The 27,615-nt window shown below is 40.3% G+C and overlaps 1 protein-coding gene across 9 annotated transcripts in view; it reads left to right on the top strand.

Moving 5' to 3' along the window:
- The window catches only part of PLCB4 (phospholipase C beta 4), a 426,130-nt gene extending 398,862 nt beyond the window's left edge, over positions 1-27,268 (top strand). For 7 of the 9 annotated variants that reach the window (XM_047745403.1, XM_047745397.1, XM_047745401.1 and 4 more), the window contains 8 exons: positions 8,402-8,517; positions 9,801-9,876; positions 11,549-11,724; positions 14,360-14,461; positions 19,960-20,017; positions 20,446-20,532; positions 23,610-23,646; positions 25,752-27,268. In XM_047745403.1, the coding sequence (XP_047601359.1) occupies positions 8,402-8,517; positions 9,801-9,876; positions 11,549-11,724; positions 14,360-14,461; positions 19,960-20,017; positions 20,446-20,532; positions 23,610-23,646; positions 25,752-25,840 (741 nt within the window). In that variant the 3' untranslated portion in view covers positions 25,841-27,268. The remainder of the gene's footprint in view (positions 1-8,401; positions 8,518-9,800; positions 9,877-11,548; positions 11,725-14,359; positions 14,462-19,959; positions 20,018-20,445; positions 20,533-23,609; positions 23,647-25,751) is intronic. The other 2 variants (XM_047745406.1, XM_047745405.1) reach the window with 1 other exon arrangement.
- The last annotated feature ends 347 nt before the right edge of the window (positions 27,269-27,615 follow it).

Genomic DNA, 27,615 nt, shown 5'->3' with positions numbered 1-27,615 from the left:
TAATAGAATTCCTTTTTATTGCCCATAGGGCACTCTTGCCATAGATTTTTAGAAGTGTGGGACTATTGGAGACAGAGCCACTTAAAGCAGTGCTTTCGATTTTGTTGGCCATTGGCAACAACCTAGAATATGGAAAGGCAACAGAAAAGAGGGAGAAAAGGCAACTTACCTGACTTTGGTGATAGGGATGGACTTGGTACCCACATCGTAAGACAGCGTCCCGCAGATCTTCCTTCCATTCAATTTGGATCTCTGTCACTAGGCAGGCATATCCATGGCCTGTGGGCTTTGGGGAAACTTCCAACTTTTGACCTTACCTTCATTAAATATTTCCTTGAGGCACGACCAGGAAACATATACTGTGACCAACAATAAAAATAAGGAGGATAGTGGCTAGAATTTTTGCATGCTCAGTACTTTCCAGATGCTGTGCTCATCGCTTTATATTTATTGTTTCATTTAATACTCTCCACCCTAGAAGACAAATTCTATTTCAGTTGCCATTTTGCATGTGTAATTAAGAAATTAATGATTAGGGAGGTTAAGCAGTTGTGCTGCTCACTCCACATCGGAAAGCTGCAGAGCCAAAATTTTAACCCAAACCACCTGAGTCTAGCACCCATACACTTACTGCATTATTCTGTGAAGGACATCATATGCTTTTGTAATTAGACAAGTTCCCCTTGTTGCATCAAATGCAGGGGTAGCCCATGGGATGTTAGGAACATCCCCATCTAGCCTGGAAGGTGTCCGTACACTCATTATCTGTACAGCTGCTAAGAAATGGCCCTCGATTCTTGAGAACATGACCTATGTACCACGGAGCAAAGTTATCTGTTGATTTCCTCATCTGGACCTTTGAGTCCAAGCTCACTCAGGTCAACAAACAGGACCATCTGCTTTATCAGAAAAGTGGCAAACAAAGATGGTGTTGACATCAGCTTGGGCCACTGTAACAAACTGGCATGGACCATGGACGAACAAACATTTATTTCTTAGAGTCTGGAGGCTGGACGTCCCAAGGTCAAGGTGCCGCAGGTTCCATGCCACCTGAGAGCCCCCTTCCTGAACTTCAAAGAGCCTCCTTGCTATGTCCTCACATAGTGGAAAGAACTATCATTTCTCTCATGTCTCTTCTTCTAAGGGGACTGATTCCATCTCTGAGGACTCTACCCTCATGACCTAGTCACCCCCAAAGGCCCCACCTCCAAATTCCATCACATTGGGAATGAGGGTAGGACATAGGAATTCAGAGGGGGAATAGAAACATTCAGTCCATTAATAGGTGGAAAATTATTATTCTGTGATACATTTGAGCTGGCCTTGGTAGATCTTTCCCCTGCCCCCAGACACCACTGTACTTCATTCAGCCAATCCCATTTCTTCACGCTTGCTGGCAGGGACATCTCCATGTTACTTAATAACCAGTAGATCCCAGATGGCTGAGGGAATCCATGTTGCTTTCCTTTGTAGAAAACAAATGAGCTTCTTGGAGTCCCATATATATAGTAGAATTAATACCTAAAAGGAGATTTTAAATTTCCCTAAATCCAACTATCTGCATTTGTGTGGACTTACAGAACCGCTTTAGTGTGCATTTTTGGAGGAAGTGTTCAAAATTCCTTAGGTCGAACATCTGGGAAAATTGCCCCGATAAGATATGCCATGCTTGCCTGTTGCTTTCCAGAGGGCTTTCCAGGAGTATTTCTGAGCAGGGCAATGCATTTCACAGCTTCTTTTTCAGACCTTCATGCACTGCAGAAGTTCCCATTACAACTGTGTGATTATGAGCTTACAAATGAATCCCTTCTCCCACATTAAATACACAGGGGACCTGCTTTATTCAGATAGCTTTGGCAGTATAAGTTATGAATTCTGAATTCTGTGGTGTTTTTGTAAGGTTTTTTCCTTTTTTTTTAAATTCAATTAGCATCTAGCATATTATTAGTTTCAGAGGTCAGTGATTCACCAGTTGCGTACAATACCCAGTGCTCATTACGTCATGTGTCCTCCTTAATGCCTATCAGTCAGTTACCCCATCCTCCCACTGACCTCCCCTCCAGCAGTGCTCAGTTCGTTTCCTGTAGTTAAGAGTCTCATGATTTGTCTCCCTCTGTTTCTGTCTTATTTTTTCCCCTATCTTCCTCTATGATCCTGTTTTCTTTTTTAAATTCCACGTGGGTGAAATCATATGACACTTGTCTTTCTCTGATTGATTTATTTTGCTTAGCATAATACCCTCTAGTTCTACCCACATTGTTGCAAATGTAAGATTTCATGTTTTGATGGCTGAGTAATATTCCATTTTGTGCGTATATATATATATATATATATACACACACACACATATATATATAGACCACATCTTCTTTATCCATTCATTTCTCAATGAACATCTGGGCTCTTTTTATAGCTTAGCTGTTGTGGATGTTGCCTCTGTAAACATTGGGGTGCAGGTGCCCCTTTGGATCACTATGTTTGTATTCTTTGGGTAAATACCTAGTAGTGTAATTGCTGTGTCATAGGGTAGCTCTGTAGTGTTTCTATAATAAGACTACTAATAAGGCTAACATTTATTTAGTGCCAGTTTTGTGTTACACATTTGGAGGGGTCACAGAAGGAGAGAGAGGAGAGAATCTTAAGTAGGCTCCATACCCAGTGCAGAGCCCAACTAGGGGCTCCATCCCTCAGCCTTGAGATCATGACCTGAGCTGAAATCAAGAGTTAGACACTTAACCAACTGAGCCACCCAGGCACCCTTGTGTTACACATTTTATGCACATTTGCAACTCCTCACAATATCCCTGAAGCCTAAGTAACACTGTCCACATTCTAAAAACAAATAAAATGAAATTCAAAGAGGTGAGTCCCTTATCTCCTGCCATATAACTAGTTAATGCTGATTATGGGCCTCATTTGCATACATCTAACCCACACCTTTTACAACTCACCACATTATCACCATTTATTAAAAATACATTTCATCTATTTTAACTAAGGGTTTCACAAATAATTTCAAATAATCATTTGAAATTGAGCTTCCTGTATATAAACTTTCTATAATTTTTCAGTCTACAGTATCTCCCTTGCCATGGTCTCATCTGAACTGTCTTCTAAGATGAAGGATTTACAGGAATGTTGGAGCCACAAAGTCACATTACAAAATAGCAGGGGATGGAGAGAGTGGATACAGAGAGAATATGAATTGTGGCCATTTTTGTAAACTTTCTACTAATCATTTGTAAGGTGAGATGATTTATGCTTAAAAGAACACAGCTTGACTAAACCACCTAGATTTTAAATGGTGGAGTTAGGATGTAAATCAAAATTCTGACTCCAGAACTCAAGATTTTTTTTTTTTTTTTTTTAGTATAGTTGACATACAATGTTCAATTAGTTCCAGGTGTGCAGTGTAAGGATCTGACAAGTTTGTGCACTGTGCGGTGCTCACCACAAGTGTGGCTGCATCTGTCACCATATGATGCTGTTACAATAGCATTGACTATATTCCTTATGTTGTACTTCTTATTCATGTGACCTATTCATTCCATAACTGGAAGCCTGTATTTCCCACTCCCCTTTGCCCATTTTGCCCATCTCCCAACTCCCTTCTCCTCTGGCAACCATAAGTGTGTATTTATAGGTCAGATTCTGCTTTTTGTTTGTTTCTTCATTTGGTTTTGTTTTTTTTAAGATCCCACATATGAGTGAAATCATTTGGTATTTGTCTTTCTGTGAGTTACTTCATTTACCATAATACCCTCTATATCCATCCATGTTGTTACAAATGGCATGAGCTCATCCTTTTTTATGGCTGCATAATATTCCATTTTATATGTATGTGTGAGTGTTTGTACACACACAACACAATTTCTTTATCCATGTGTCTATCAGTGGACACATGCGTTGCTTCCACAACCTGGCTATTGTAATTCCAAAGGTCCATATATCTTTTGGAGTTAGTGTTTTCACACACCCAGTAGTGAAATTCACACTCCTAACCACTCTACTGTGTTATCTCTGAGTACTCCCACATTGATTTTTATTTCTTACATCTTCTTGATGGCCTTAGTAAAAGGTTTTTAAAGCCAGTCATGATTCTCTTGGGGCACAAATATCTTGGCCTCCTTTGGGACTCTTTTTTCAACATATGATTCTTGGACCAAGAAGTGGAAGCTTTGTAAAAACTGCATATTCTTGCATCTGAGACTTAGTTATAATCTCCAAGAAGAGGTCTAGGAGATAAATTTAAGCACCTCTCCTGCACACATTACATTTTGAGAATTGTTTCTTTAGGAATATAACCTGGTACTCTATTATGTCCCTTGACCCCTTAGTGGAAGTCCCCCTAATTTCCGCAAGCTGAGGATGAGGCCTCCTTACAAAAACAGATTTTGACCTATTGTCAAGCACTAATGAGAATAAATGCTCCCAACCTTTCTGTGAAATAACACCTTACAACTCCCTTTTAACAATTTTGGAGCCCCCTAACATGGGGCTAAGATTTGCCACCCTAAGGCCTTGGGTTATAAAGTAACCTACTGAGGAGGGAATCTGGCTCAGGCAGTCTGCTCCCAACCACAGCGTCCGTGCATCAACCTTGGCAACTGGCAACTAAGAGCAGAGACTCCTGCCTATTCCATATTAGGACTATAGAGCACTCTCAGCTCTCAGACATCAGCCTAGCTAAGTAATGCCACTTCTTAGAACTAAAGGGAATCCAAGAGATAAATCCCAGTGGCTTAAGACACAAATGTAATATGCAAAAGAAATCTTCTTTTCCAACTTGAAGGTTAGCTATAGGATGGAGGAGGACTTGTGGTGTATGAGGATCTGCCTTCTGCAAGAGGGACACAGAAGTAGGTGTGTCAGCTGCTTTTAGGACACCAAGCAGAAAAGTTAGGGACAATGGCCATGTGAGCCCCAAATGAGATTAGGTTGCTAGTTAACATGCCTACATTCGGGCAGTTGGCAATGGTCATTGGCCATTGCTTTTGACCCTGTGAGTGCAGCTGGCAATCAGACTTCTCTGTGTTTCTCACTTTCTAGAACTAGCTCTCTAATTTGAAACGGAAACTAGGGGGAATGGTTTTCAAGTGTCCATTAGATGAGAGCTAGCAAAAGCAGAACTAAATAACAGTAATCTCCCCTAATGCATGAGTCACTAGAGTCCAGAACTGGAGCTTCATTCAGTAAGAAATGGGCATACTGTTCAACCGCCTGATGTGGTCAGATCCTTAGAGCAAAGTTCGGTAAGTATCCCCAGTAACATGTTAGAAGAATAATTACAACTTAAATGCCTATAGGGATTAAGCAAGTAAATGAAGGCAGTTGGTCAGACAGAGGAAAAGAGCATTCATTCCCACCCAAAAGGCAAATCAGACTTAGCTCCCCACCATCAGTACCTTGAGAGTCCATGGGCCAGCTTCATTCTTGAAAGAGGACTCCTAAAATATGAAATCTTATATGAACTTCTAGATCTTTAAATATTAGTCCTAATTCAGTCTTCTCTCAAAACATCATGTAGAGCGGGGAGAAATCTCACATTTGTAGGCAGAATGCATCCCTGGGGCCACTGGTTTGCAGGATCACCAGCAGATGAGTCAAATGAAATGCCTGAGAAACGGACTAACATGTGGCATTCAGTAAATCTACTCATGGAGAATTTGTTCTTTGCTATGCAAGCAATTTAGCTGATAACATCAAGACTGCTCTTAAACTTGTCAATTGTAATTAGCAGTAAGACCCAGAGCCAGACCCACAACTCTGTTAGGAAGAGACACGGCAACCACCCACAGAAGCAGCTTACCGGTGACCTCAGAATTTCATGCTGAGCAATCATGACTTAATCCAGTTTTTCAGCAATATTTGTGGTACAGTCATTCATGCCCACTGCCCCATCAGTCACAAGAATGAATTGCAGCGGAAGTCTTTTCCACAAGAAGATGAATTTACTCTTAACTCTAATAAGAAACCTGTAAATCCTGCTAAAAGCTGTATATGTATTCTCCCCAAAAATATCCCAACTAAGATTGACTTTCCAGTCAACATATCTAATTTTGGTACTCTTGACCTGAATGAATGAAAAAAAAATTTATGCCCCTTCGATGGTGTCTCATGATTTAATTAAGGACCAAGGAATAAAACCAATGATGGACTTTTTCTGAATTAAAATGGACCATTTCCTGGCTCTTCTCTTTTACACTTCAGGAAGCTAAGGCTTCACCACCATCACATAATTAGGAGCTCATTCCTTTGTGAAAGGAAAAGCGGGATCTGGAAACAGAAACACAGAGATAATTTTTCAAGACCAACTTTGTTATTTGTATTAACAGTAATCACTTTGATTCAACGTGCTTCTAATTTTCCATACTTCTTTTTTAAAGATTGTATTCATTTGAGAGAGAAAGCACAAGCAGGGAGAGGGGCAAAGGGAGAAGGAAAAGCAGGCTCTTCGCTGAGCAGAGAGCCCGATGCGAGACTTGATCCCAGGACCCCAGGATCATGACCTGAGCCGAAGGCAAATGATTAACCTACAGAGCCACCTAGGTGCCCCCTTATTTTCCATATTACTCCTGCATACATTCGGTAACTTTGCAGCTCATAACCAACCCATGAATGAGGTGGGGCAAATGGCTCTTGTTCAGTTTTCTAAGAAAGAAGGTGAGGGCTGGAAAGATTTATATAAGTTGTACAAGGCCACTTGGCTAATTATTGACTGAACTAAGACCAGAATTACTGACTGCTGTTTTCCCTTGGCTTTTTTTGTTTTCCATTTGAACAACAAATATTTAATGAGCACCTGCTATGAACCAAGTTTTTTGCCATGTATTGCTGAACAAAGACTTGAGTTGCCTTCGTAGAACCTGTCTTACCTACTGGAATCCATCATGAATGCCTTTTGTCACAAACAGCCTCATTGTCATCTCTAATTGGGTTAATAAGATTCACCAGAATATTTCCTTAAGAAATAGTCTGTCAGTGTACTTCCAAGCCTCAAAATCCACTCCTTTTCTTGTGCTGCACTAGGCTATTTAAAGAACGATCCTCTCCACCCTCCCTTTGGTACTTGCAAGAAACAGGAAAGCAGAAAGATTATTCTAATCTGTTTGAATCTGCACTTGCACAGAGTTCCTTATTTATTTGCCCAGGAAAATTAACGCATGTGCTGGGCAGGCGTGATGCCTTTAAATCTTAAAAGGAAGACTATTAGTAAGGCATTTTAGTAGGCTCGTTGTTGTCCACAGCAATGCAAGAGTAGTTAAATCCATTCAAGTAAGGAGACCTTAACATGTTGATTTCCTGAGGGGGCTGATTCAGTGGGAGGGAACGTTGACTGATTTAATCATTCTACTTGTTCTCCTTTATCCCAAGTCACTCTCTGTATATTATCATAGATATTGAATAATATGAACATGTTACTATATTTTGAATAAGGTGTAACAGGGATTTGAAATATTACTATATTTACTTTCAGTCCTAACAACCTTGTGACCTAGATATCTCTATCCCAGTTATAAAGATGAACAGACCAAGAGGCTAGATGAGTTGCCCTAGGACTTAAGCCTGAAGAACCCATGGCCTTAACCCAATCTACCATACTGCAAAAACCCTGGCTGAAATGTGTTTCTAACACAAAGCGCACACATATTGGGAATGGGGCTAGATTTATGAGCTGTTCCAACCACAAATTAAGGAAGATACAGTTCCATATGATTCCCTGATCCCAAATCCACAGCACCCTTGGACCACTCTCTTGTCCCCGTTGTCACTTCCTGTCCCGAGGATCTCTCCCACCCAGCCCCTGTCTTCTCCAAGTCTTCCCACAAAGGCATGATGGGGATTTGAAGTCAGCTGACAGTGACAACCCTACTGGCAATTCTTACCATTTGGTCATGGTATTTAAGATCTTCCAAAAATATGTTGGGTATTGAGAAGCCATATCACATGTGAATAGTTACACTTAGCATGTGAAATAGAGAAGGTATGGTAGCTGAACTTGGGTATTTGAGAACCAAGGCGTGGAAGGTACTGTAGACTAATTAGTGGTCTCTAACAGAACAAAGATGAGTGGGTAGAAGTTCTGTGGAGAACATGAATGTGTAGAAGAGAGAACTTTGGGATGATTGGTCCTGCCCAGTAGTGTGCAGGGATACCTTTTGGGCATGTTCTGTGGGCATGTTCTTCAGGCTGAGGATATATACTCCTTTGTTGGGGCTGCCTCTGTACCAGAAACTCTTGTGTTGGGTGGGAGATTGGAAATCCTTCCACTTCTCAGAATTGGTTTCACCTCAAACTGATGTTCTGGGAAAGCTGTTGAAAATCATGCCAGCCCAACACAGGTAAATTTTGTCAGACCCTGCCAGAGTCCAACTTGTGACAGCAGATTCTTCTCCTTCAGGAGCACAGCACAATGCAGAAGTTGCACTGCACACAAGTTGACAAAATCGTGGCACAGTACGACAAAGAGAAGTCGACGCATGAGAAAATCCTAGAGAAAGCAATGAAGAAGAAAGGGTAATGGCTCTTTACCTTCTGGATGCTTTTTGCCTTTTTATATTTTTGTCTTTCCCAACAGTTCAGTTAACTATTTGGGTCAAAGAAGAACATAGTCTTGACTGTGTTTTCATCCCATTAAAAATTTTTCCTGGAAAATAAGAGACTCGTCCAACTGAGGGCAGGGATTGAAGTAGAAAAGAGGAGCTTTATTCCAGTAGGACTGCCATTCATTGATGACACCGTAAATATGTCTCTCATGTGTTTTCCACTCAGGTATCTTTAAGGTGAATGGGGGCAGAAGGAAGGGCAAGCTAAAGTTGGGAAATTTTGAAATTACAGAAATCCTTTTGCATAGCCAGAAAATAAGTTTGATGCTCTCCTGAGGGAAAAAAAATGCAGTCTTGACTTTTAATATTACAAGAATCTTCAGTGGATGCCAACAGACAAGACTGTTAAACTCTCTTCCTGCATTTACTATAAAGCAGTTTTGTCTAGAATTAAGCCAGGGGGATCTTTCTGTGATGGCACAAGCTCACTGAATAACAGACTAGAGGGAGAGCATCCTCCATGCCTGCCCTTGAGAAATAATAGATTTGATCAGAGTCCTGGCATTTTTAGAATAATGCTTCTCTCAGAGACATTCTCCATAATATAATGAGGCATTCTGACTTAGGCCATAATACATCAGAGCGTTTATGCTGAAGGCAGAAGCTTGGGACCTGTTCTGGTTTCCGCTACACTACAGATTTTCCAAAAGGGAAAAATTATCACTGAAATAAGCAGTAATGGTTGTTGGGAAATTGCCTCGTATGTATTTCCTAGTCACAATGGAATAAAAAGCAAAAATTGCCCTAGGATGCCAAGAAATGCTATTTTCTGCCTTTCTGGCATGTGTAAAAGACAAAAATCTGGCCTTATAACCAGAAAGAATTTAAAAATTCACTTCCAGGCTGAGGACTTATTTTCTAGTTATTATCTCCAATAATATTTTATTGAATAAATGAAAAATTAGCCTCGAGAAAAGCAGGAACCAAAATGGAAACTCTGACCACAGACTCTTAACAATGAAATCATTGTTAGATGGGAAGTGTCTCTTTGTGTAGTGGTTGAATTGAGTAATCACGATGTAGAGGTTTTGTAAGGTGTACATCTATTACTAGAAATACTGATGTTGCCCAATGAGCCATGGCATCCCATGTTTGATGAACAAATTGTCTTCATTAGAAAGCTTTGGAGCAAGGCCCCATGGGAATGGGAAGAAATCTAACATCTGGCACACATTTATGATTTTCCATTTTCAGGGGAAGTAATTGTCTCGAAATGAAAAAAGAAACTGAAATTAAAATTCAGACACTGACATCAGATCACAAATCTAAGGTAAGAAAATGCCTATTTTTACATCAGGAACTTGCAGAAGATACTTTGTAATTTTTTAGAAACCTTACCTAACCTAAATCAGAAATAACAGTAACCTGGGGCTGCTCTGAGAAGTCAAGGGGTCTCTGCATTCACATTCATTCCAGACTCACTGGCTTTGAAAAGGTCCATTCATGGAACATTGTTTCCTTCATCTGTAGAGATATGCATACCGTCTGTACGCTGTCTGCCTCCTGCCTCTGGGGCATCAAGTGAAACAGGACAAATACTATATAAAATACAGAACATGCTTCTCTAGAGAAGTAACATTAAACATGGGAAGAAAAGCCCCCAACCTGGGGATTGAGTAACTCTTTGATATTTATCCCATTCTAACCTTGCTGTGGAAGTTTAGGATGGGGAAAAAAATCAAGAGCTGACATTATAGGAGATGAGTTCAATTACTCATATTTCCCCAAAAGCACAAGAAAATAAGAACTTGGGAGACTAACTTGCTCGAAGACCTTTGAGGAACTGAGCGCAAGTTCCAGTCAAGGACACAAATAATTCTTCTAGCAATAATAGTTACAGAAGCGGATAAGGTACTCTTAAAACTCCCAAATCTAGCTTTTGGTCAAACCAGCCAGCCTCTTTGTGTCTCTACACAGCTCTGTCATCTGGCCAGTAGCCCTGCTGCTCACATGGGCAAGTAATGTGGTTTTAACAGAGGTTCTCCTCATGCTACGTATTTTGTGTCCCTTATGTGAAGTTATAGAAGCAGGAAGCTCTGTGTCTCTGAGACACATGCTGTGACTTCTAGAAGCTTTGCACAGATAGGAAAGGAGGAAAGTAGAAACCTTGGCCATGATATCAGCTAGCTTTTGCTTCACAGTACACCGGTTCAAACTTCAGTGACTTCAGACACCTACCAGTTATTACCCTACAACTGACTGTGTCAGAATTTGGGCCATACTCTGCTGAATAGTTCTAGGTATTTGATTAGGCTCACTCCTGTGTCTGCAATCAACTGGGATGGATGGCTGTACTCAGATACCCTGGTCATTAGCTGGTGGCTGGTTGCTTTTTCCTGTATGATCTCTCATCCTCCAGCAGGCTAGTGTAGGCTCTGTCCCAAGGCCACTGTCTTATGGATGAAGTAAGTCCCAAGGGCAGCCAGATTCAAGGAGGTGGGGAAATGGACACTAGCTCTTGATGAGGAAAGGTACAAAACCACATTGCAAAGAGCATGGATATGGGGAAGGGGAGACTTTCTACCCCAACGTCTGGTAGGGTTGACACAATGAGTCATAATCCAGCCATAAGAGAACATAGGGTTTTTCCATTCAGACCTGTGGCCTTGTGGATGTGAAGCGGGAAGAGCACGAGGAAATGAGAAGCTGAAAGAATCCATAAAAGAGGCCAGAGTCCCGACAAAAGGGAACATGGACAAGTTAGGCAATGAAATCACAGGTCATGGCTGAATATTTAGAACCAAAGTGATGGATTATTTTAAGAAGCTCTGACTTCCTGATTCCCATGGATTGGTACATATTTTTTTCAGGTTGGAGTGTCTACTGATTCACCAGCTAAATTGGTGGGTGGGATTTGAAATGCACGAACGATACTGTGTTTTCATTTTATACCTGATCTGTGAGAGTTCCAAGTGGCACCATCCCTTTTTCCCCCAACACAGGTCAAAGAGATAGTGGCCCAGCACACGAAGGAGTGGTCAGAAATGATCAACACCCACAGTGCTGAGGAGCAAGAAATCCGGGACCTACACCTCAGCCAGCAGTGTGAGCTCCTGAGAAAACTACTGATCAATGCCCATGAGCAGCAAACCCAGCAGCTGAAAATGTCCCATGACAGGTAGGCAAGTGCGCCTTCCCCAGAGGGAACCACTAATTTTGTAGTAGTCCTGAGCTGTTATGAGTATCATGTCATACAGCTGAGGCAAGCAACGTGAACTATAAGCAATGGCCTCTGCCATCAAAGTGCTTACAAGTGTTAGCAAGGTCTTAACACACACATGAAAAATTCAGTTGACTTACAAATAGTATGGGATGTGTACTAAAAAGCAGAGCAGCCCAAAGGAGCTCTGCTGACTCTAGAGCGGTCATGGAGGCTTCACAGAATGTTAGGCCCAACGCTGGGCTCTGGAAAGTAGCCTGGAGCTTCTTAGGAGAGAGGACACAGAAAGAGATGAACACCAACCAGTTAAGTTCCTTGATCAGATTGGATCTGATCACTCAGTGGCTAAATGTGGTGAGATCCTACTTTACATGGTTAGGAATTCTAGGAATTTTAGGAAGATAGGCCTAATCAAGAAACAGCGAAGAAGTATTAGTTTATGAATTGAAGAATCCTTTTTAAATTCTGCAAATGATGAGCTAGATCCCCCACCCCCAGCAGAAGAGCGTCCATGTCAATTACATCCTCTGATCACTGCTTTGTTCCAGCTTGGCAGCTTTGCCCTTCATGCCTCACATATGCCACTGTTAGGTCTATTGATACACACTCAAGAGTAGAAAATAGAAGCATTACATGAACAAAGCAAACAAAAACATTTTTCAATGCCAACTGCAAAAATTATCTGGGCACGTTCATGAATTCCCAGCCTGGTTCTGGAGAGATCGATCCCGCCGTTAAGAATATGGTGGCCAGGGGCGCCTGGGTGGCTCAGTGGGTTAAGCCGCTGCCTTCGGCTCAGGTCATGATCCCAGGTCCTGGGTTCGAGCCCCACATTGGGCTTTCTGCTCAGCAGGGAGCCTGCTTCCTCCTCTCTCTCTGCCTGCCTCTCTGCCTACTTGTGATTTCTCTCTGTCAAATAAATAAATAAAATCTTTAAAAAAAAAAAAAAAAGAATATGGTGGCCAATTCTCATTCAAGGCAACTAAAGGAGGTAGACGGTGCTAAGTTTTAAAGTATCCTATGAAATTATATAGGTTAGGAGTGGTCTTTTATTTTTTTTCCCTGCGAGGTGCTCTTGATTGAGTACACAAAAAGGTCTGCTCACCACTCTGTCTTTGACCACTGCCCCGGTACCAGATTGTAACCATCCCTCCTTCTCCAAAGATACTTCACAGGATGAGGCTACTCCTCTCTCCTCTTTCTTGTCAGTGAATGAAAAAAAAAAAAAAAAGAATTTAGCTCTCAAAAGAAAAAGTTCACTAATTCTTGCATTGCTTTGGAAGTTATTTGAAGAAAGCATAACCTAATTACTAATTTCCTTAAAAAATAAATGCACAGCCAGGACATTTTCCCAAGTAACAGGAGCATTTGGATTTTTCTCAAGCACCCTGTGTGATGTATGTCTTCCTTACAATCACAGCTGATGCTCTTGGTTAAAAAAATCTTGCCCCCTTTAAGACTGGCCAGCCACATTTAGTCACTGAGAAGTGCTTGTCGAATAAATTAATAAGGAAATGGTTGGTTGATAACACCAACTGAAGGAACAACTGGAGAGCCATTTGCTTGAGCCCAGGAGTTTCTGTGCATTTTCTTGTCTCTGTGGGCCCAGTGTTGTCCATCTCTTTTGAGACAGTTCGGACACTACTTAGAACACCTGACTCCTCCTTGGTCATTTGTTTCCAGGCAGGATTTCAAAGAGACCTCTATAGGTTTCAGAAAAAATTATTTGCTAACCATACTCATTTCAGTGGTCCAAAATGTATACCTTTAATGTACACATAAATAATCTATGAGTCTTTCTCATGTACACACTGACATCCCAGCACATGCAGGGATCAGGGGCCTTATGTAAGCTTCCTCCCCTCCCCAGCCCTCTGATATCCCATGCTTATCTATAACTACTCAGTACCCTTCCTTCCCATGAGCTGTCAGAGAACATGAAGGTCACTAGTGAGGTTCAGAACATCCTCTCTCTTCCAGGCCATTTGATCCCAAGAAATGTAGGGCAAAACTGGAAAATATGTTTTTAATGGACAAACGTAATGTCTCTTTATTCCCGTTCATCACTGACACTTCCTCAGTAGGTGACCCACTTCTACTTCTCATGTATTGGAGCTCTTTCCCTCTTTCCCACAGGATACAAAATAACTCGATGATCTTAATAGTGGAAAAAAAAAAAAAGCAAACATAGTCCTGTTGTTACTTGTAGAATTGTTTTATTATAGTAAAATATCTATAACATAAAATTTGCCATTTTAACCATTTTTTTAAGATTTTTTAAATGTGATACAGAGAAAAGGAACAGAGGGAAAGAGAGAACCGGACTACCCCCTAAGCAGGGAGCCCCATGCAGAGCTCGATCCTAGGACCCTGGGATCATGACCGGAACCGACAGAACTGACTGAGCCACCCAGGTGCCCCATTTTACCCATTTTTAAAAGTGTGTGGCAGTCAGTACACTCCCACTGTTGTGTAGCTGTCGCTACCATTGGTCTCCCAGACTTTTTCATCTTCCTCAGTTGAGACTTTGTACCTACTAAACACTAACTCCCCATTTCCCCCCAATCCCTATTTCTTTACTTTGAATACTTAGGGAAAGCAAGGAAATGCGAGCACACCAGGCTAAGATTTCTATGGAAAACAGCAAAGCCATCAGCCAAGATAAATCTATCAAGAACAAAGCAGAACGGGAAAGGTAAGACTGAGCGCACTCCCTGCGGGGATGGAACATTGACTGGGAGACATAAACACAACGTTGGTATGCGCGCACACACACTACTCATAATCCTCGTGAGTGTTGGCTATGAATTCTGCTGTTAGAACTGCTATGCAGATGTATTCAGGTTGCTATAGAACACTGGTCTTCTGATTTTTTACTACCACTAGTAAAATACGTGCACTCGTCTACACACCAAATTGCATAAAATACTCAAGAAACTCACCTGCTCAGGTGTGGGTGCATTCTGGATGGGATGGTTCTGACTAGCAGCCTGTAGGAGGGCAGTCTTCTCCCTTTGATTTGCCTTGTGCTGTCCCTGAACCCAGGGAACACCTCAAAAGTCCCCACTCGAGTTTTCTGGTTCCACCTTGTCTTGGGTTGGGTTTTCTAGAAACAGAGACTGAGACAGGAACTCGGATGCAAGTCATTTACTGAGGAAGGGATCTTCAGAGAAGAGGAGTAGGGGAAGCAGGGAAGGTCCAAGGCCGTGACGGAGCAAGAGTATATCGGTCTCTGCTACAGGCCCTCTCCAGCCTCATCTAAGCCTGATCTGGAGGATAAGCTGCACAATTATCTGATCTCTTTGAACCAAGGGCATCTGGCTTTTGTCCTTCTGTGTTGATCAGCCATTTGCCACCTGGGGGTGGGGGAAGGTGTGTGTGACCTCCAGAGAAGTTTCCAGGTGCAAACTCTTTAGGCACACGGGATTTGAGAGGGTATCAGGAGTCCTGTCACCCAAGAGAGGGCATTGAGATCCCTTGATTCTCAGTGATCCCAAAATAACCGAGCCGCATGAAGATTAGCTCTTGGGACTGAGACGTGAGCGTGTTGAGGGCTTCAAGGCAGTCTGCTCTCCCTGAGCTAGAGGCTGAGCTGCTGGAGAACTTCACAGCTGCAAAGGAAAGTGCCTATGTTTCACGGTCTCCCTGTCTATGTGGTCTCTCATGGAGGCTCACTGGATACCAAATGTTGCCTCTTTGTTTTTTAAGGGTTTTTTATTCTTTTCATTTTTTTGTGTTTAAGATTTTATTTATTTATTTGACAGAGAGGGAAGACAAGCAGGGGGAGTGAGAGAGAGAAAAGCCCAACTTCCCACTAAGTAGGGAGTCCGATGTTGGGACTCGATCCCAGCACCCTGGCATCATGACCTGAACCGAAGTCAGACACCTAACGCCTGAGCCACCCAGGCACCCCTGCCTTTTTGTTTTGAATGTGGCAACAACTGCTGTCCAACTACCTCAATTTCGTTGATTTCTTTAAAAGCACAACTCAATTATAAATAATGTTAACCATGAAGTATGATAAAATATGAAGCATCCTGCCATCCAGTGCATTTTCATGCAGAAGTGTTGTTTGAATTAAGTACAGTTGGGAATGGGTCATCATTTGGGTATGGAATTCCACAGTAATTTGACTTGGAAATGAATTGACTTTGTAAAATGTTGGCCGAGGGGCACCTGGATGGCTGAGTCTGTTAAGCGTCTACCTTCCACTCAGGTCATGATCCCAGGGTCCTGGGATCGAGCCCCAACTTCGGGCTCCCTGCTTAGTGGGAAGCCTGTTTCTCCCTCTCCCGCTTCCCTTGCTTGTGTTCCCTCCCTTGCTGTCTCTCTCTCTGTCAAATAAATAAATAAAATAAAATGTTGGCCGAGAAATTTCTCAGTCAACATGAAGCATCTAGGGAAATGATTACTCCATTTAATCAATACTTCTTCGCACCATCCGGTTGTGGTTCTTTGTTTATTCTCAGACAAGGAACTTTGTTTAAGGGCCTTGTATAGTAGAAATGACATCTGCTTTAGCTCAGAAACGTAAAATATTCCAGCCATGGGAAAACCTCATCAATATGAACTATTTTAGTTTCCCTGAAAATACAGAATTCATTTGGATAAATGTGCTAATCATTAAAGAGCTCTTTTTCACTTTTTTTCAAGTATGTTACAAAGTTGACTTCAGCCCAGTTGAGGTCAAATTATCTTAAATTCTAAGTTACTGATAATTAACGACGTTTTTAACTTTTTTGTTTTGACATTGTCTCCAGTGGTAGGTGGTACTAAAACACCTACAAATAGCTGGTTTTAAAAATAATTCGTGTGTGCAAACACACGCATTATATATGTGTGCCCACTTTACCAAAGTACTGAGAAATAAAATCTAAGAAATTACAATCAGATAGCTTAGAAGGACCTATAGAAGCTGACTTCTATTCCCGAGTCAACAAGGACATTTCAACAACAGTGCAACACTGAAAATGGAACAACAATGCAAGTACTGTCTATCAGTGTGTAGAAGGGAGCTAAAGCACATAGCAAAAGAATCGACAAAATGAAGAGGCAGCTGTGGAATGGGAAAAAATATTTGTAAACCACGTATCAGGGATTAATATCCAAATATACTTAAGGAACTCATACAACTCAACAACAAAACAATCTGATTTTAAAACGGGCAGAGGACCTGAATAGACATTTTTCCGAAGAAAACATACAAATGGCCAAGAGATACACGGAAAGTGTTCAAGGTGACTAATCATCAGGGAGATGCAAATCAAACCCACAAGGAAATAAAACCTCCCTGTTAGAATGGCTATTTATCAAAAAGATAAGAAAGAAGTGTTGGTGAGGATGTGGGAAAAAGAGAAGCTTTCTGCTTTGTTGGGGCCATGTAAATGGGTGCAGCCACTATAAAAATAATATGGAGGTTCCTTCAAAAATTAAAAATAGAAATACCATATAATCTTACAACGCCACTTCTGGGTAGCTATCTGAAGGAAATGAAGTCACTATACCAAAGCAATATTTGCACACCTGTGTTCACTGCAGCATTATTCAAGTAGCTAAGACCTGGAAATACCTCAGTGCCCATCAGCGGATGAATAGATAAAGTCAGTGTCATTGTATGTCCTCATACACACACGCGTGCGCCCACACACACACACACAGAAATATTATCCAGTCATTTAAAAAGAAGGAAATTTTAGTATGTGTGACAACATCGAAGGACCTTGAGGCCATAATGTTCAGTGAAATAAACCAGAGAAAGACAAATAACTTATGCTTCCACTTAGAGTAAAACAATGGTTTCCAGGAGTTAAGGGAGTGGAGAAATGGGAAAATGTTAAAGGGGATAGACTTCCAGTTATAAGATGAGTAAGTTCCAGATATATAATATTGAGCGTGGTGACTATAGTTAACAGTATTATATTCTTGAAAGTTGCTAAGAGAACAGGTCTTAAATGTTTCCACCTTAAAAAAAAAGAAGGTAGCTAAAGTGATGTTTAGATTGAGAATTAATTATAGACTCACTGTATATACATTTTTTTTAAGAGAGAGAGCGAGGGGCGCCTGGGTGGCTCAGTTGGTTGAGCAGCTGCCTTCGGCTCAGGTCATGATTCCAGGCTCCTGGGATGGAGCCCCGCATCGGGCTCCCTGCTTAGCGGAGAGCCTGCTTCTCTCTCTCCCTCTGCCTGCCGCTCTGCTTACTTGTGCTCTCTATCTCTCTGTCAAATAAATAAATAAAATTAAAAAAAAAAAAAAAGAGAGAGAGAGAGCAAGCAAGTGGGAAGCAGAGGAAGAGAGAGAATGGTAAGCAGCCTCTATGCCCAACAGGGAGCCCAACGCGGGGTTGATCTCAAAACCCTGAGATCCTGACCTTAGCTGAAATCAAGGGCCATATGCTTCCCTGAGCCACACAGGTGCCCCTAGGTGTATATACTTTTGAAAATAAATGCAAACTAGTGAGTTAAACACTCAAGAGAGTCTAAAATTAGAAATACAGGATGAACCCAAAGATCTCAGATAGGGAGAAATAAAAAAGCAAAAAGTACGAAGTAGAAAGCAAAAAAGCAATGTAGAATATCACCAAAAACAAAAACTTATTATTTGAAAAAAGATAAAACCAGTGACCCTCCAGCAAGACTGCTCAAGAAATGAAAAAGCACAAGTTAGTAATATATAAATAAATATAGAGGGCACCTGGGTAGCTCAGTGGGTTAAGCCTCTGCCTTCGGCTTAGGTCATGATCTCAGGGTCTTGGGATCGAATCCCGCATCGGGCTCTCTTCTCAATGCGGAGCTAGCTTCCCCCTCTCTCTCTGCCTGCCTCTCTGACTACTTGTGATCTCTCTCCCTCTCTCTGTCAAATAAATAAGTAAAATATTTTAAATGAAAATAAATAAATAAATAAATAAATATACAAATAAAAAGGAGAAATCACTGCAGATCTAACCAGTATTTTTGAAAAGGAAGACTACTTAAAGAATACTGGCAGTGAGTTTGAACACTTAAAGGGAATAGAAAATTGCCTAGAAAAATACCAATAACCAAAACTGACTGAAAAGGAAGGAGAAAACCTGAAGAGACTCATAGCTTTAGGCAAATTCAATCAGTTAGAGGTCTATTCAGTCAGGAAGATCATGCCAGCCTCGCTGGTTGTTACGCCATTTCACAGAACTAATTGACACAAAAGTGAGTGTCTGACAATACCAGGGGCAAAGACCTGAAGGAAGTATAGCATTCAGACGCTGGTTATGAATGCCAATAAAGATAAGCGCTTTGGAGTGAAGATGAAGCTGTTCATTCCCTACCAACCTGCAAATCTAGGCATATACCTTAGAGAAGTCCATGCTCATATGCACAGAAAGGTATGCCCTACATTTATTAAATCAATAGACCGTCAGCACTCCAAGCATTGCAGGGCCCTATGCACCAGATCATTGGAGCATTGTTGGGAAATAACCTATTTGTCATTAATGGCAAACTGGAAATATTGTATTCTCTTCATAAACGGAAAAAATCCATACAACGATGAAAGTAATGAAATAGTTTGCAACACGGTTATATCTCTAGTTTTAAGTTATGGGGAGAAACCCAGAGTAGGTTACCATTTATGTAAATTTGGGAAACAGAACAATGGAGACCAGCAGTATCACTTGGGAGCTTGTTATAAATGCAGAATCTCAGGCCCTACTCCAGACCCACTGAATCAGATCCTCTGGCAGTGAGCCCAGCGATCTGTGTTTTTGAGAGTATCTCCATTTGATTTGTAGGCACCCAAAAGTTTGAGAAGTGTTTGTTGTATTACAAAGGGGATACACATCCATATGAAATAAAAATGTTAAAACATGGATGGGAATGTCCACACCAAACTCAAAATAGTGGTTATGTCTTAGAGAGAAAGGAAGGAGGGAAATGGAATCTGGAAAAATACAAAAGGGACTTTAATTGTATCTGTAACACTTTGTTTCCTTTAAAAAGATGAGCCAAGAAGGGCAAAACATTAATACTAATTAACCTGAGTGATGGGTACAAAGATGTTTGTATTTCTCTCTCTACATTATGTCTTTAAAAATTCCGCAAAAATTAGGAAAAGTGATAATCCCATCCAGAGAATTAAATGGAATATAACGCTTTCTTATGTAATATTATGTTAATTCTATTCAACGTCATGCCAACTGTTATTTGTACTGATTACTTTTAGGCGAGTCAGGGAGTTAAATAGCAGCAACACCAAAAAGTTTCTGGAAGAAAGAAAGAGAGTAAGTATTTTGTAATTTTCTTGGCACTGTAAACAATAACTCATGCTTAGGTATCAAACCTCTTCTGGGTAATTTGTTTAATTTGATTTTTCTGTACATTAAACATTCCAAACCTTCTCTTGCCTGCTCCCTGAGAGCTAACTAATCTATCTCTTAAATCTTGATGGTATTAATCTGGCACCATTTTATATGGAAAAGAAAGCCAAGCTTTAATTGTGCATAAATATTCTATTATGTTCTGAGAAGATTTTAGCAGAGAAGATCTTCCCACTAATAATTATGGGTTTAAACTCTTCAGTTTTCAGACTATTTTTCTTGATTTTTTTATAAACATCTCCCTCAGTTAAATTGTAAACTTACCAGTCATACCTCATCTGTAAGTTTTCGGATTACAACCCAAAGTTTATCTGAATTTTTCTTTCTTACAGCTTGCAATGAAACAGTCCAAAGAAATGGATCAGTTGAAAAAAGTCCAGCTTGAACACCTTGAGTTCCTAGAGAAACAGAATGAGCAGGTATCTTACCTAAAAGGCATGAAAAGACAGAGCCAGCCTGCTTTGGGGGGCAGATGCCATGAGTAGTGGTGTCGAAAGGTGGCCAGTAAAAATGTGACCCCTTTTGCTGTATATTCCCCATTTCATCAAACAAGACAAAGAATTCTTTTTGGAAGTGGGAGAGGAATATAGCCATGGTGGGGGGCATAGCGGGGAACCCAAAGTCATCCTTTGAATAGATGGTGATGGTTCTAAGAATGATGCCCCTGAGAAGAGAAGAGGAAGGTTACAAATTGTTTTTTTCATTTTCATTTAGAGTTTTAGAATTTGCAACGTAGGAGTGAGCAAATTCAGACATTTGCTATGCTTAAGAGCAAATGAGAGAAACTACCTCTTTTCAATGTCAATCTAAAAAACAAAGTCCTAAAACAATCTCAGGGCTTTCAAGTGGGACCCACAGAAAGGAGCTGCCAAAACTCTACAAACCACTGAATGCAAGTGGATACTATACTCTTGGTGTTTTTCCTTAGACAAAACACTAAGAAGTCAACACCAATAGTTATCCAAAATCCACCTCTTGAGTTAGCCATCAGCTGTTGTTAGAGAGCAACAGCAAGATCTCTGTATGTTTACCTAAAAGGCAGTGCAGGTGGGCTCCTTCCCAATGGGTGACACAATCCATCGGCCATTTATTTCAGCTGATGGCCATAGCTCTAGCTTATAAGACCCTACAGCTAAAAAAAAAAAAAATATATATATATATATAAATATATATATATATATATATATATATAAAACCCTCTAGTTTAAAATGACCCTACAGAGCAGTTTCAATTTCAGTCTGTCTCAAATTTCAGTCGTAAGGTATAGCTTGTTTAGAAGTTTTTTTATCCAGATAATCTACTTCCATCTAGAAACTGTGAAGAGGGTTTGATGAAATTGGTTCTCATACTACATTGTTCTTTCCTATTTCATCTATAAAGCACTTCTATTGAAGGTATATTTCTCAGAGTAAATGGCTTCTGTTGAAAAACACTTCAGTTGGAATTACACTAAAATGTATCTTTGAGAAAGTAAAACAAAACCATAAAATCTTCTTTTTTGTATTACAGTTGGGTAACAAATCCTACTTCCGGTTTCAGATTTGTTACTTTTCAGTAGACCAAAGTTCTATTCATCAGCATACTTCTGAGTTATGTTTCACATTTCCTTTTCAGCTAAATGCTTCTATTCATGAACAGTCCACAGATCCTCAAGGGGGACAATAAACGTTTATTGTCCTGTGGGTCTAATTCATGTGACCATCTCATAGATACATCATGTTCTGGTACAGGATACCTAGCTTATGTTTTTGCTCTTAAAGCACTTTCCAGAAAGTGTTCCCATTGGGCAAAATGGGAATGTGAATAAAGGTAAAGTCTCCATCTCCAAAACATTAGGATCTACTTCAGTGATTCAGGGCTGGGTGGGATAAGGATGCCTCTCAGAAGAAGGCACAATGAAGGTAAGGCACCGTTATGTTTCAGTTAACTAAATTAAGAAACTACTTAGAAATTACTGTGTTGCTTAGCAACAAGTTTGGCTAAGGAATGTAAATGTGCTAAAAATTACTCATTACTACAATAGTGGTGAATATCAGAGCTGGAAAATACACCTAACTACTGTTTTTCATTTCAGATCCCAAGTACATAATAAAAAATCACTTTGAGCTTTTATCCTAACCCATGGAGAACTCAAACCACACCAGAGTTCTTGCAATTAAAATATATGGGATTAGTGATAACTGGACTGATTGAGCGTATCGGGAGGATAGTGGCTTTTTTTCCCCAAAAATTCATGTAATGCCTTTCGATATGTCATAAACAATGTCTACCACCCACAGCTGACACTTTGAGTCACAGAAGCTTAGGAAAGCACAAATCGCAAGGAAGCTTGAGATTTGATGAAGAGTTAAGGACATTCAATGAAAAGAAATTCACAATATTCTATCCATGCTTCTGGCAGAGGTAGAATTTGGACTTGAATTTCTGTGCTAAGCCCTGCTTTACCAAAACATGGGCTGTTCAATCACAAATTCAGTCCCAGGCCTTTCTAGTGTGGTTTTGTTTGGTTTGGAATTTAAAGGTCAGAGAGCTATTAGTTATCCTGTCCATGTGTTACAAACTCAGGTATAGGTGCAAAAGACAAGGTCACTCCATCTCTTCCCTCATGCTAGGCAAGGTCTGGAATCAGGTAGAAGAGCTCCCTTCATAACCAATTAAACATTTCACTGGCAGAACATTTTCCTATTTCCAGATAATCCTAAATTTTTCCTTGTTAAACCCAAAGACTATTCTCTGTTTCTAAGCCAAAAATAATTTGAACATTCATCCATAATATTGCTTTAAGGCTTCTTACTTGCTTCCTTGTGACCTTACTCCCAGAAGCTCACTCCATCCCCCCAAGGAGCTACTTAATTAGCTAGACCAGCGTTGGGGGACTAGCAGAAACAACTCAAGTTTTAATATAATTTATAATTTAATATAATTGGCCCCAATTCTGGATCCTAACCTCATGTGCTCTTTTTTAAGCCACCTAATGGGTTTGCCTACTTGGTCATCCAATGCTTCAAACTCCAAGGGTCGGGGGGCAGTTTTCTACTAAATATTCCCATAGACTTTCCAGCCACGAGTATGTCATCCATCCTGCCATGTACCATTTCAAACATTAACCCTCCATTACTATCATACCCAAGCTTTACAAGTTGATTTTTGTCATCAATCCTATCATTTAATAAAGAGAAGTGAAGGTTCTTGCTAACGGGACAGTTTCCCACTCACTCCTGCAGGAGAGGACAGTCTGGGGTCCTAGGCATTGATTGTTTGCTTTGGTTTTTCTTCGTTTGTTTGTTTATTTGTTGTTTTTTAATTTTCTGTTGAGACCAACCTGGGAGGGGAGTTCGTCACTGATGGGCATATACATGTTTTATTCTTAGCTCTTTGCTTTTCTGTATATGGTTTTGCATTCATTTTTCAAGTATTCATTTATTCAGTATTCATTTATTTTCTTTGTTTTATATGTATGACTCAATTTTGACATTACTATTTTTGTACAAACAGCTATTGAAATCCTGCCATGCAGTGTCCCAAACACAAGGTAGGACCGAAACTCTGATAAGCAAGACATTGCTTTCCTTCTCAGCTCTGTTAGTATGCTCGGTGCAGTCTCCATTTATGATTCACCTCTGATCATAACTTATTAGTATCTCACGGGTTTGGATTTAAAAGCTTGATTATTTCATGCTTGGATTTCTGAGGTAATATTCAAATGGAAATGCCCAAAATCTTGAGAATTATTTCTGAAGGAGTCTTAGCCAATGGTTCCTACAGCAGACCTAGAAAACTCAAGTCATGCTAATGAAGATATTCCCAGGCATCAAGAACAGTGATATATAACTGTCATTTGGACTGACCACAGCTAAGACTGGGTCACAAAGTCAGCACTTTCACAAGCATTAATAGGATTGCAATTAATTGTTAAAGCACCCTACTAAAAGTTCATTGGTGCTTTTTAATGACAGAGTTATAGTCTGCGTGTGGAAACATTCATTATACAGTGTCATTATACAGTGACTCTTGTCATGTTTTCTGCTAGATCTGGTCTGCCAAGGACCCTAATCACCTCTTATAAGTAGGGTGACCATATAATTTATTATCTGAACCAGGATAGTTTTGCAAGTGAGAGGGGATGATGTTCATACTTGCCAGGACTATGGGCATAACTTGGAACTGTCCCCAACAATTGGGAATGAATGGTCACCCTGCTCATTTGAGACCCTTGCTCTGAGACTAGCCCTATAACGACATATGTTCAATATCGTCTTTAAATGCTAAGCAGGGAGAAGAATAGGGCATCTTTTATTACTACTTTTGGAACATAAAAGTATTTAATTTCCAATGCTGATACGTTTTCACTGTCATCTCTTATGAATACTGTTTGTGTCATAGTTTCATGTTTGTATATTTTTCTCCATTTCTCATTTCTCTCAATATTAGTATACTTCAGGCAGTGAAAACTCTCTAGGTAGAGGGAACCATCTGTCCCATATTTGAGCAGAAAGATTAAATTCTTTGGTATTACTGTATCTATATTTGCCAAAAGGAAATTTAAAGCCACAATGTAGAAATAAGAGACTTCCTGTATGTCCATGGATCAAACTAGTTTTGGGGACATTTAGATACTCGTAGGATGACCTATGGATTTGACCTCCTCTCTCCCCCTCCCTCACTGACCTTCCATTGAGTTGGGAGTACCTAAGCAGAGATGAGGAGTAACATCAGACCTCTTCAGAGTCCTCCTCTGAGTAATAGCTATATATATTCATGTTTCCATTCCTAAATGGCCTTTATTTCAAAGTGGTAGGTCACAAGAAGACGAAAGGGATGCTTTATTTTTCCTTCAAAAGATGCATGCATTGGGTTGGACCCAAACATCCAGAAACCAGTTGGAAAGTAAATGTTGAAATAAGAGAGTTCATTTGTCACCGGAATCTTCCCCACCATGCGCCACCGCCCTGACCCTCTGACTCCTTTCTACCTCTAAAACCACCTGGTTGTCTAGTGACAGTCTTAAGCCATGGTGAACGCAGTCTCATGAAGCCTATAAAAAATTACCCCAAAGAAGTGAGAGCTGGAGAATTTCTGGACAATAGGCTTCTAGGAACCCTACATATTCATGTAATGTTTTATTTGCAAGGTACTCGAGCCAAACCAACGTGATACGATCCCACCTAAATTTCTCCATCAGTCAGATTCTTAGGGAATTAATTAAATTTCAGGCTATTGGAGGAAAACTGTGTGCATAAGCAACACTCCTAAAATTTCAGATTACACACAGTCAAGGCAACATGTCCATCTCTAGAAAGCAAACGGTTTGACATGACCTAGTCTTAAGTATTGACTGGCTTAGCCTCTTTTCAGATGGTTTTCCTGGCATGCTGTAGAACTAGTCCTTCACAGCTTTTAATGTGCATAAAAAATGTCTTTGGGATCTTGTGGAAAATGCACATTCTGATCCCATATGTCTGGGTTAGAATCCAAGATTGTGCATTTCTCACAAGGTCCCAGGCAGTGCTGATGCTGATCATCCCTGGACCTCACTTTGAGTAGCAGGGATAGAGTGATAGCATCAGATTTGCAGGAGAAGAGAGTCTGGGGTGGCTGCATGTGCAGTATCCTAAGGCCTCGTTTCTGATGTTACAGGCGAAGGAGATGCAGCAGATGGTGAAGTTGGAAGCCGAGATGGACCGCAGGCCAGCAACAGTAGTGTGAAACTCCAAAATTCAAACTGAAGCAACACCACACAGCATCAAAAGATCACCCCCAACCTTCCCAACACAGATTCACGCAAGACGGCTGTTGTCTTTTAGGCGCAGACGAGAGGTGACCCGAAACCATAGAGACTGAAATACTTCTATGTAATGTTTTGAGTATTGGGTTTCTTTGGCCAACCAAAAGTAGCTCCGAATCCACCAAAATTACTATCCCAGTAAGGCAGAGTTTTACCCTTGCTATTACAACTTAAACATGTTTGCTATAAAATACCATCACAAGTGAATGAGCTTGGTGTTAACAACTCTGCTCTGTGATGCATTTAGGACATGTTTGAGCTGCAGCAAAAATAGTGCATTAGTAATTCAATAGCAAGTGCATGCACTAGGGGGATAAAAAAACAAAACTCTGTCTACGAATTCATCAGCAGAAGCAGCAATCTGCTAGACAAATAATTTTGCAGAATTTTTTACATCTAAGTTACCTCATCAGTAAGTGCCATGTCTCTGCCATGCCATAAGAAGCTAATTTCCTATAACAGTTGTGGAAATTATTAGAGAAAAAAAAAAAAATAGAGCAGTGTACCTGTGCCAAAACTCATCAGGGCTCAAGGGAGAACTCTGTTAGGTACACATAAGACCGTTTACAGCTGATATTTGCTTTATAGGAATTGCTTCTGCCGATTCCAGACATTATAACACACTATTCCACCATGAAGATTGTGAAGTGGTTATTGGCAAACGTTTGTAAATGTGACCATGTATAAAGTATTTATACTCCTAATTCATACTGTTATAGAGCAAAATCATCTAAGTATTGCCACATGACAAGATTAGTCAACAGGAATACTAGAACTATGTTTGCATGATACATAGGCACCCATTAGGACTAATCCGTACACATGCAGTTAACCTAATGCCAAATAAACACTGGCTAAATAAATGTATGGCACAGAATATAATTTGACTATCAAGACTTTTAGCATAATGAAAAAGTCTATATATATGTGTATATGAATTATGTGGGCATTCTTGATACTTCAAGTTCTAGTTTCAAAAAAAAATACATAACTAATTTAATTTTACACAAAAATATTTATGCAGATTTTCAGAATTTCATATCAGGAAATAACCTTTTTACGTCTGTTCAATATTAAAACAATTTGCTACAGTGTTTATCTGCATGGTCTTTAAGCCCGCCGTAGTTGCGTTGCAGACAGTGCATGAAAAAGTATTCCGCAGGGAACTGAGCCATGCTGCCAAAGCCGGGAGGAGCGCATGGAAACAGTAGTCTAGAACTAATCAGAGGATTGATTTTAGGACACAAAGCACCAACTGAATTGTATATGCTTGTACAAATGGATTCTGTGTTCCTCTGAACAAAGCAAAGAAAATTATGTTACCGTCAAGACTGACATTAAACTTTCAACTTCTCTAATAAAAAATTAAAACACATTTAGCGCCTGTCAGCATGTATACTTTCCAGTAGATTTTTTTTGCCTTCTTCACAAATGACCTCTTCATTATTTCCAGAGGAGGATTCTTCATGCCCCAAAATATTCTTCTCCCCAACTGATGCAAAACAGGCTCATTCCTGTTGACTCCTTAATGTATTTGTTTTCTTTTCTTTCTCATATTTATCATTTGAACTGATTTCTGTGAAATTGCTCTGGTTCCCTGTATGCGTTATCTGTAGGACGATGAGGTTAGACTACATCTTTCAGCACCAACATCCCATGGGAACCTATGGTTGTTAAAATAGCACCACACTGGGGCCCCAATGTGACTCAGTCAGT

The sequence above is a fragment of the Lutra lutra genome, chromosome 9 (assembly GCF_902655055.1).
Source record: "Lutra lutra chromosome 9, mLutLut1.2, whole genome shotgun sequence".
Taxonomy (NCBI): domain Eukaryota; kingdom Metazoa; phylum Chordata; class Mammalia; order Carnivora; family Mustelidae; genus Lutra; species Lutra lutra.
Note: the sequence above shows the minus strand (reverse complement) of the source record. Positions and strands in the feature narration are given on the sequence as shown.